We start from the raw sequence: 11,313 nt of genomic DNA, 5'->3' as shown, positions 1-11,313 counted from the left end.
CTGAGATACCTCTCCATCATACGGAGTGACAAATCTCAGTCTCGATCAATGCCAACTCAACAGACACCTTCGGAGATACCTGTAGAGCACCTTTATGATCACCCAGTTATGTTATGACGTTTGATGGCACAAAAGGTATTCCTTCGGTATCCGGGAGTTGCATGATCTCATGGTTGAAGGAATATGTATTTGTCATTTAAGAAAGTAGTAGCAATAAACTGAACGATCATATGCTAAGCTAACAGATGGGTCTTGTCCATCACATCATTCTCCTAATGATGTGACCCCGTTATTAAATGACAACTCATGTCTATGGTCAGGAAACCTTAACCATCTTTTGATCAACGAGCTAGTCTAGTAGAGGCTCACTAGGGACACGGTATTTCTTTATGTGTCCACACATGTATTTAAGTTTTCGGTCAATACAATTCTAGCTTGAATAATAACATTTATCATGATTAAGGAAATATAATAATAAACACTTTATTATTGCCTCTAGGCCATATTTCCAACAATCATGGGATAAGATATTATATTGGCATCAGTTTTCTCAAAAGAGTTTAACCTTGGCTTTAAATTTCTGAAACGAAAATAATTAGAACACATATGTCCCAATTGGGACCAAGTGTAAGCCAAGTAAGAAATTAGCAAAGTTACCCGCTTAGATATAAACTTCACATAAAACAATGGGAAAAGCTTTGGCTGCAATAATAAGTCTCTATCGGTCTCTTTGAATGGTACAATGTGTTGACTGATATGCTTTGTAACAATTTTATTGCTAACAAGTAAATTATCATTCATCATTGGTCTTTCAAAATTACTTATAACATTTTTTATAATACATGTATCAACGATAAAGTTGTGACCAAATCTAAAAATAGGTAAATCACTTGCTAGACATACCTCTTCATACACGTTGGGAGAGCATGATGGTTGTATCACTTGAATACTATTTTGCTCCACTTTTGAATGACTCTCCAATTCGTTGGCATCCTCTTTTTCTTCAATAGATTCGGTACACATACTATTTGATTCAGCTTTTTCAATAACCGAATTTTCTTTGTTACCTGAATCATTACTTTTATAATTTTGAATTTGCAAGGCTTCTCGCTCTTGTCTAATTTTAGCCCACATCTCAGCTAGGCGAGCTTTAAACTTTTTCATCTAAATTTCCATTCACTCCTCATGAGATTGCCCCCCAATACTTTGAGACTCTTTCAGCAATGAGGTGTAAAAACTTTGCAATTGTTTAGGGGGTGCACTGGATGGTACAAGAGTGGGTGAATGCATCATTTGCACAATTCTAGATTTTACAACAGCAAAATCATGAGGCTTCCCGCCTTCTATTAGTTCCTGTCGAATGGAGTTGCACAAATCCCAAGAGAATGTAAGCTTGTTCTCAATTATCCAGTCTGGATATAGTTGCCCCCCAATGCTTTTAGACTCTTTCGACGATGATATGTTGCCAAAATTTTGTAATTGTGTAGGGAAACATGATATGCCATGGTAGTAGGTGAAGGAATTTGTGCTCCTACAGAAGTTTCACTTATTCGGACATGACCATGAAGGTGCGGAGCCGAATTATGGACATCAACAGCTGCATATGGTGCCCAAAAATTAGTAGCATGAGGTGTAACATATGATGTTTGAGGGTAATTAGCGAAATAGCTAGTAGTAGCATGGCCAACTCCCCTATCCACGGACATGTTTGGATTATCATACTACAAGTTATGTGCCGATGAATAAAAAGTTGAAACACTTTGTTGCATACTATTGGAAGTTCCTACATGGGGTGTCTTAACTTGATTAACCGAATCATCATGTTGTTCATCGGCATATAGATTTGTGGGGTTGCCGATGCATGGGAGTTGGGATACATATGTTGCATGTTCCTAAAATTATATGAAGTTGAAGCATGAAGATTATTCTGAATTGGCTGTTGTGCATAATTAGATGCATGATTGATAAAAATAGGGCTAGCCAACACATTATGCTCATTAAACAATCTAGCAACAACATATGCATTATTTTCATCTACATAAGTGAATTGGTATTCATATTACCTTTGTAGACTGCAAACTGTAGATGACGATCTTTTCGTAGCAAGAACGGGCTGGAGACAGTTCAAAGCTTCATCCCCACCGGAGTCGCCAAAAAGTGTGTTCGCACACGAACACATCTGTAACATCTCAATTTTCAATTTGGATGTTATACATAGATCATCATATGCATATCATATTTTATTTGCATTTTATTGTGATCCTAGAAATCTTAAGCAACTCAAGGACCCAAGGAGAGAGTTGGAGGTTTCACAATTTTCACATTTTTTAGTTCAAATTTGAAAAAAAGGATCAATATGTTTTTGATTATTTCCCTCTCAAATTATTTCCAATAATAAAAATAAATGTGAGAAGATAATATTACTTCTTCAACAGAAGAGAAATATTGGAGAAGAAATTTTAAAATCAAATTATTATTTTATTTGCTATTTTATTTGAATTAGAGAAAACTTGCATTTTTGAAAATTGCATTTTAGTCCAGGAAAATGTTCATGTTGTCCTAAATATTAGGTTTGGACGATGAAAATTGTTTTAGGAATTTTTTTATTTTATTTATTTTATTAGGATCTTTCCCACGCGGCGAAATTATTTTTAAAAAAAGTGTTCCGGACCGAACTGAGCCGAAGGCCCAGCCGGCCCGTCAGCGCCACCACCTCCTCCCGCTCGGGGAAGTCCGCCCCCGACACGCCGCCGGAGTCCCGAAGGACTCCGAGTCGCGCCGCCGCCCCGGGACCCCCTTTAAAAGGAGCGCCCCGACCCCTCCTCTCCTCGTATCGCCGCCGCCGCTACTGCTGTTAGCCGCCGTCGCTGCCCCGCGCCGCGCCGCTGCCGCCCCGCGCCGCGCCGCTGCCGCCCCGCGCCGCCGCCGCCGCCTCACCCGCCGCCGCCGGTTTTCTGACGCGAACCGGTAAGAACCGTCCGGTTCAATCGGTTTTATTTCGGGTTTTTTCGCTTCGTTTAGATCGTTTATTTTTTAGGTAGTCTAAATAACGAACGTTCGTTTTTTCGATCGGTTAACGAACGGTTTTCGTTCGTTTCATGCTATCAATGAATGTTCGCACGATAGATTTTTTTTAGTTTTATTTTCCGCCAGGGACCTATCCGCGAATAAGTTTTATCACGATTTAGCCTCTGATCTTAAAACTAGCGTAACTTTTTGCTCGTTTGTCCAAATTAAATGAAACCAGCGCCTAAATCTTCGTAATGATCTTCTCTTTCCCGTTAACCAATTTAAAGATGATTTTGACACTATAAAATTTGAGTTTAGTTCAGATTAGTAAACGAGCTTATTTCGTTCGTTTCTTGAGTTTTGTTTCTCCGTTTGAATTGTTTCTTTTTGCAAATCATAGATATTCACATGTACCTACTGTTAAGATCTAATTCACATGATAATAGTGCTATTAGGTTTTGTTTTTTGTTTAGTTTAGCCGTTTGCTTGTTTCGCGTTTGATCGTCAGCAAGGCAAGTTACACTTTGATCATACTCTTCTATACCCAGGTTTTACTATGCATTAGTATTGCTACTAAAATATTTGCATGAGTAGGATTGAAAACATGTGGTTTGATTGTGGTACTTGAGGTAGGAACCAAATACCTTTTGATCACCCCGAGAATATACGTTATGTTTTATTAATGCTTAGCCATGCTTGTAGACGGGGATTGGATCATGATTCACATGGAAGTTATGAGAGTTGTTAATCTTGGATAACATTAAGGTGGCAACTTTAATACACATCTGGGTGGATTGGTTGGGGCACCTGAGGAACTCAGTGTTGTCCATTAAGGGAAATCCCGGGGTATCCGTGTGATTTTTCCTCGGTTTGCCACCCAGGCTCAAAGGGATCATATGATATTTCATGACTAAAAACTTCCGTGTGCAGCCACAAGCCATTATGGGCTCTGGCATAGTTGAGTAAGTTGTATGAGCTCTCGAAGAGGTGGACTAGCAGATGTAGAGGGAAAGTAGGTGTACCGGTCTACCCGGAGTAGAGAGTTAATGCTTCAGAAAGACTCTGTCTCGATCTTCCGATCATGGATGTGGTCGAGTCTTGTGGGGAAAAGTGTGCAACCTCTGCAGAGTGTATAAACTAGTCATGGTTAGCTGTGTTCCCGGTTATGAACATCTTGAGTATATGGAATTGGATATTATTGTTGATCTCATCACTCTTTAATTAATTGAATTGGGTTTAATGATGATACTTTTAATTGGGATTTGAGTTGGAGGAACCTTCCCAAATATTGGAACAACTTGGGAGTAGTTTAAATAAATTTATTCCTTTGTTGTACGGAAAATCTAGCTTTATGCAAAATCATAAACTTAGAGCCTCCACCAACCATATATTGCATGTAGATATAGTTCTTGCATTCATTGATTTATAGTGTAACTCTGCCAGCATATTCAATGTGCTGACCTACATGGCTGCAACGTCTCATGTTGCAGACTACTCAGACGACGAATAAGGTGCAATAGGTCATTGTCTTGCACTCAGCTATGCCGTTGGAGTTCATGGACTCATTTACCTTCGAAGCTTCCGTAGTTATTTAGTTTAGATGGCCTCCAGCCATGATATTTTTGTGTAATCATACTCTTTATAAGGACTCGATGTAATAAGTGTGTGATTGAACTCTGTTATAATTCCTCGAGTATTGTGTGTATCAGCATTACCGATCCAGGGATGACACTTAAGCATAGAGACTTCGGTCCATTGGGATGGTGGTCGCTACAACATCACCGTGTACCCTCGACATCGGGGATGATGCACCGCAGCTCACGTCGAAGGAGACCCGGCCGGAAGCGCGGTATGCAAGCAATCCAGCAGGCGCTTTTGTATACCCGAAACCCCACATGCCTAGGAGGGACTCTGTAAGGGCACACATCGGCTATGGGTTGCCCTAGGCCGACCCTCGTCCCTAGGGCCTCGAGGTTCGCCGCCCTGCAAACGAAGGACGAACGAAAAACGAGGAAGAAGAAGAACAAGGGAGAAAGATAAAAGTAAAGATAAAAAAAGTGGTAGATGATTGTTTTAATATGTGTTGTTCAATTGGTCGTCATCTCTCATCTATTTATGAGGCGGCTGGACTTCCCGTAGAAGAAAAGGATTCCAAATCTCATTCAAATCGTTCCAAAATTAGCCGAACTCGGTTTAGGTATGTCTGAGATAGCAGTTCGGTTTTTGTGTTTCACAGGCCAAATACAACCTCAAATGAAGATGCCCTCAAAAGCAAATTTACCATTTTAACGAGACAAACAACTTTCGTATTGAACGTTTTTCAATTCGAGGCCAGCTTGAGGGCCGAATCGCTCGTGCGACCCATCAGACATCACCCACATGGGTGTCTGATGCCCCGACCCAGTTTTTGCTCATGATAGGTCCGGAGTGCATTGGCTCCAACTTTTGCATACGACCTTGGAATGAGAAGATTTTTATATCAAAATCAATAATTTTGACGAGACAAAGACAATTCGTGTTAAACTTTTCTCATATGAGGGTTGTCTTGGAGGCCTAATCGGCCGAACAGTACTCTGCATACAAAATCTAGTACTTCGAGCACAACTTGGGCCCTCAAGATAAGATCGGATGGCGATGGCCCAAACTGCAAATATGTTCATGTCGACAACACGGATTTTTTTCATGTAGATCACTTCTCCATTTGAGACCATCTTAATTGCGTTTCATACCATGCCAAATCTGGTGTCAACACTTTTCTTAGGAACAAGAGTGATAAAATGTAGTGCTAATACTCCCCGTATTAAGGTTTCCCTTGTAAAGGTCCTTGCGCAATTGGATGAATTAATCCTTCACAAAACACCAATATTTTTTTCTTCAGAAATGTACCATTAGAAACATCTAGTCCAGGGGCTGTGCTAGTTAGCATATATTTTACCGTATCATCAGCTTCCTCCTCCGGGCACCTCAAGCACATAGAAGTCAAGTGCAGCAATGATGACATATGCTGAACACGAAAGGACCTAGATGCCATCGAGTGGGCTAGCCTGGATTTGGTGGGGGTGCACGATACATGCACATACGCGTTATCATCACTCACCGGGAGTAGGTGGAATCCCCTATCCCTAAAAAAAGGGTGGAATCCCCTATTCTCGCTTGTAGCGAATGATAAGAGATATTCGTAAGAACCGCACACCCAACCGCTCTATTAGACCAACCCATCTACTTCACACCCAAACATTAACCTAGTATGAGCCAATTTTCTTCCATTTGTGACAAGTTTTTTTAATCCTTTTTCTGTTTTTTCTCTGTCAGGTTTTCACCGGCCTCCTTCCTTTCTCATTTTCCTTTTTCCTCTTCCCCTAAAATTCGTGAACATTTTCAAATTTCATGGATATATTTAAAATTCATGCTTCTCTCTTAAAATCAGTTACACATTTATTAAGTTATAGAGAAAATAAATTAATGAACAATTTATTTAAACTTTTGAGCATTTATTTAAATCCATTGAATTTTAAAAGCTGTGATTTTTTTACATTTTTTATATCTATCAATAAACCAATAGCCAGTTTATTTCAATAATAGTATATTTTAATCTGTTTTTTGTACATATATTTTAATCGATTATTAAAGAGAAAAGAAACTGGTGCAGCCTACTTTTAATTTCGCGAGCAGCACGAGGAGAAAGGAATGAGAGCGCTGTTATCGGCCAGCCCATATCCGGAGTAGGCCTGGATACACAAAATCTACTACACGGCCACCACAAGGCCCGCTACGCTCTCAATTCGGCGGCTGGCCCATCGACGAACGGCGAGACATCCCCCATCCCCCCAGTCCTGCAAAGACTCCGGCCGAGGGAGCAAAGGGGCAGAGGCAGTTCGCTGCTCCACAGTCCCAGACCAGATCCGACGCCGCGGCCATGGATCCCCCGCCGCGGCCGCGCGTCCTCCGCCTCGCCCTCCTCCTCCTCCTGCTCGCCTCCCCCGCCGCGCTCGCCTGGAAGAAGGACGAGTTCCGCAACTGCAACCAGACCCCCTTCTGCAAGCGCGCCCGCACCCGCGCCCCGCACTCCCTCGACGCGCCGCTCTCCCTCGTCGCCGGCTCCCTCGCCGTCTCCCCCGAGGGCTCCCTCACCGCCGAGCTCTCCCACCCCTCCCGCCCCCGCCCGCTCCTCCTCCGCCTCTCCGCGCTGCCCCCGCACGCCCTCCGCCTCCAGATCGACGAGGACTACTCGGCCAACACCCCGCCCAGCCGCCGCTTCCACGTCCCCGACGTCCTCCTCCCCGACGTCGACTCCCGCGCGCTCCACCTCTCCAAACCCAAGACCGTCGCCGGCGTCTCCACCGTCGCGCTCTCCTCCGACCTCGACGTCGTCGTCAAGCACGATCCCTTCGAGCTGACCGTCCGCCGAGCTGGCTCGGGCGACCCCGTGCTCTCCTTCAACTCCCAGGGCCTCTTCGACTTCGAGCCGCTGCAGGAGTTAAAGCCCGAGGGCGAGACCTGGGAGGAGCAGTTCAGGAGCCACACCGACACGCGCCCCCGCGGCCCGCAGTCGATCACCTTCGACGTCTCCTTCTATGGTGCCGACTTCGTGTATGGCCTCCCCGAGCACGGCTCCACATCGCTCGCCCTCCGCCCCACACGCGGCCCGGGGGTTGAGGAGTCCGAGCCTTACCGCCTCTTCAACCTCGATGTGTTCGAGTATCTCCACGAATCGCCCTTTGGGCTGTATGGGTCGATTCCCTTCATGATTGCACATGGCGCAAGTGCATCTTCAGGATTCTTCTGGCTTAATGCCGCGGAGATGCAGATTGATGTGCTTGCACCAGGGTGGGATGGCGCGGCATCAACGGAGAATGGAAGAATTGACACGCTGTGGATGGCTGAGGCTGGTGTGGTTGATGCGTTCTTCTTTGTTGGTTCCGAGCCGAAGGATGTGATCAAGCAGTACATCAGTGTTACAGGTACGCCCTCCATGCCGCAGCAGTTTGCAGTGGCATATCACCAGTGCCGGTGGAACTACCGGGACGAGGAGGATGTTGCTGGAGTGGATGCTGGGTTTGATGAGCATGATATTCCATATGACGTGCTCTGGCTCGACATTGAACACACTGATGGCAAGCGATATTTCACATGGGACCGTTCCACATTCCCGAACCCAGAGGAGATGCAGCGGAAGATAGCAGATAAGGGGAGGAAGATGGTAACTATTGTAGACCCACATATGAAGAGGGACAGTGGGTACCACATCCATGAGGAAGCTACTGCCAAAGGTTACTATGTTAAAGATGCAAGCGGGAAGGACTACGATGGGTGGTGCTGGCCTGGGTCATCATCATATCCTGACATGTTGAATCCTGAAATACGGGACTGGTGGGCTGACAAGTTCTCATATCAAAACTACAAGGGATCAACTCCAACACTGTACATTTGGAACGACATGAACGAGCCATCAGTTTTCAACGGCCCTGAGGTATGTTGCTGAATTGCAATATTTCTGTGCATTATCTTGTGAAGGCGAGGTTTACAGCAAAACTGAAACATTTTATGCATGAATCAATCTTGTTGAATAGGTCACCATGCCTAGGGATGCAATACATATCGGTGATGTTGAACATCGAGAACTGCACAATGCATATGGGTACTACTTCCATATGGCTACATCAGATGGGCTTCTCAAGCGAGGTGAGGGTAAAGACAGGCCCTTTGTTTTGTCAAGGGCCTTCTTTGCTGGAAGTCAACGGTACGGGGCAGTTTGGACCGGTGACAACACTGCAGATTGGGATCACCTTAAATCTTCTATTCCGATGGTTTTAACTCTTGGTCTTACTGGCATGACCTTCTCTGGTAGGTGGACTTACATTACAACTTCACCTCATAATCCTGATGTTAAAAGCCTTACTAAAATGTGAAGCTTTGACAGGTGCGGATGTTGGTGGATTCTTTGGCAATCCTGAACCTGACCTATTGGTGCGTTGGTACCAAGTAGGAGCTTTTTATCCTTTCTTTAGAGGTCATGCCCACCATGACACCAAGAGACGGGAGCCATGGTTATTTGGGTAATGCCACAAATAATTATTTTTTTATAGAGTTTTGTTTATCTTGGAAATTCTCAACATGGCTGGTAATCCCCTCTGAAAAAGTATATTAAAGAACTGGCTGATAATCGAGGAGAATTTATCACCATGACGTGACTGCACACTGTCATCTAGAAAATTTAAGCTGATAACTTAGTTTGGGAAAAGTAGATTATAAATGATGATGATCGAGGAAAATTTAAGCTGTTAACAAGGCTAACATACTCATTGTACTTACTACAGAGAGCGAAGAACTGCCCTCATGAGGGAGGCAATACATATGCGGTATTCATTGTTGCCCTACTATTACACTCTCTTCCAAGAGGCTAGTGTAACTGGTGTTCCTGTTATGCGTCCTTTGTGGTTAGAATTTCCTGACGACAAGGAAACATATAATAATGGTGAGGCTTTTATGGTTGGGCCAAGCATTTTGGCGCAAGGAATTTACGAAGAGGTGAGTAGTGATACTGCATATATATATTTTCTTAATCACTCATATTTTGCTGGAAAACGCAACATATGGAATACATGTTTAATATAATAACTTCATGCAGGGCCAGAAATCAGTGTTGGTTTACCTTCCTGGAACGGAGTTATGGTATGACTTGAGAAATGGATCTCCATACAAGGGAAGTGTCTCACACAAGCTGCAAGTTTCAGAAGATAGCATACCAAGCTTCCAAAGGTCAGGCACAATTGTGCCAAGAAAGGATAGATTCAGGCGCAGTTCTACTCAGATGGTGAACGATCCATACACCCTGGTATGTCAAACATGTTTGCCTGTGTAAACATCTTGCTATTTGGTAACTCATAATCCCATTTAATAGTTCTCTTGGTGATGTGCAAATAGTCATTAAAAGTGTTAATATCTACCTGGTATTTCATAATATTTTTTACCAATGAAAAGTTGCATGTGAACCTTTTTCTTTACTAAAGACATGTTGCATGTGAACCTTTTTCTTTACTAAAGACATGTTGCATGTGGACCTTACTTAGCTAGCTCCTTCCAGATTAGTCGATGTAGTTCCGAGGATCAACTATACATCATATTGCGATGCTTGTTAAATTATTAGGCTCATTGGTCTGTTGGATAGGGGTTGCTGTGATTTCATCGCTAGAATTGAGCATTGGGCACATGCATTACTTCTGCAAATGCAAAACTAGCTAAATATATGACCATGCAAATCTGTTTGGTTGATGTAGCTACTAGCTACTCCCTCCGTCCGGAAATACTTGTCATCAAAACGAATAAAAGGGGATGTATCTGGATGTATATTAGTTCTAGATACATCCCCTTTTATCCAATTTGATGACAAGTATTTTCGGACAGAGGGAGTACATATTAGTGTGGTTTATTCTCTGAAGTAGACTATTTAACTCTGTATGTTTGCCATGATAAGGTGATAGCCCTCAATAGCTCGGGTTCTGCAGAAGGTGAACTTTATGTGGATGATGGGAAAAGTTATGATTATCAGCAAGGGGCATTCATCCATCGGCGTTTTGTATTTGCGGACAATAAACTAACTTCGATCAATATTGCGCCTGATAGTCTGGGGAAGAAGGTATATTCAACTGAGTGTGTGATTGAAAGAATTATAGTGCTTGGGTTATCATCGGGAGCAAAGAAGGCTATCATTGAACCTGGGAACCAAGAAGTGGAAATTGATCTGGGACCGATTAGTTTAAGGAGTGGTTCAAAGTCTGTTGTGCCAACAGTCAGGAGGCCCAATGTTCGTGTTGTAGATGATTGGACGATAAGGATCGCATGATATGCAGCCCATTCACATCTGGAGCCTGATGTCTCCGTTGTTCGCTGTCAGGCTATAAACTCAGGCAATGCTAGAAGCGTAGTTTCAGACTCGTAAATGTTATCTGTGGACACCCAAATTCCATTGTTTCAGACTTTCAGTGGACTCAAAATTTCTGCATGTACCTGGTACGCATGCTGTTTGTACTCCCAATTTTGACATAAGTCGTGACATAAATTGCTGATGTATACCTGTAGCACTTATACTGAAATTGGTGTGCCACGTATGATGTATGCGATATGAAGTTCTTGCAACATTGCAATTTAGTAGTTTTTTTTGTGTGTGTGTAATCTTGGATAGTTCTGTGCCTAAGATTGTAATCCCATCAGCTTCTCTGTCCATGAAAATCTTTTATAGGCAACATAGCCCACACACTATCCTCCAAGCACAAAGGTAACAAATAATACCATTTCAGACAGAAT

General features: G+C 43.2%; 1 protein-coding gene across 1 annotated transcript; it reads left to right on the top strand.

The window, feature by feature from the left end:
- Positions 1–6,857: 6,857 nt before the first annotated feature.
- LOC123092957 (probable glucan 1,3-alpha-glucosidase) lies at positions 6,858–11,145 on the top strand. Its single transcript, XM_044514819.1, has 6 exons — positions 6,858–8,479; positions 8,580–8,853; positions 8,930–9,065; positions 9,327–9,537; positions 9,638–9,844; positions 10,484–11,145. Exons 1-6 carry the CDS (start codon positions 6,926–6,928, stop codon positions 10,850–10,852), a joined length of 2,751 nt encoding a protein of 916 aa, XP_044370754.1. The 5' UTR covers positions 6,858–6,925; the 3' UTR covers positions 10,853–11,145.
- Positions 11,146–11,313: the final 168 nt, after the last annotated feature.

The sequence above is a fragment of the Triticum aestivum genome, chromosome 4B (assembly GCF_018294505.1).
Source record: "Triticum aestivum cultivar Chinese Spring chromosome 4B, IWGSC CS RefSeq v2.1, whole genome shotgun sequence".
NCBI classification, from domain to species: Eukaryota; Viridiplantae; Streptophyta; class Magnoliopsida; order Poales; family Poaceae; genus Triticum; species Triticum aestivum.
This window is presented reverse-complemented; position numbering and strand designations above follow the sequence as displayed.

Coding starts and splice junctions, on each gene's coding strand:
- LOC123092957 (XM_044514819.1), top strand. CDS start 6,926: ATGGATCCCCCGCCGCGGCCGCGCGTCCTCCGCCTCGCCCTCCTCCTC. Junction 8,480..8,579: donor CAGTTTTCAACGGCCCTGAG/GTATGTTGCTGA, acceptor CTTGTTGAATAG/GTCACCATGCCTAGGGATGC. Junction 9,538..9,637: donor CGCAAGGAATTTACGAAGAG/GTGAGTAGTGAT, acceptor AACTTCATGCAG/GGCCAGAAATCAGTGTTGGT.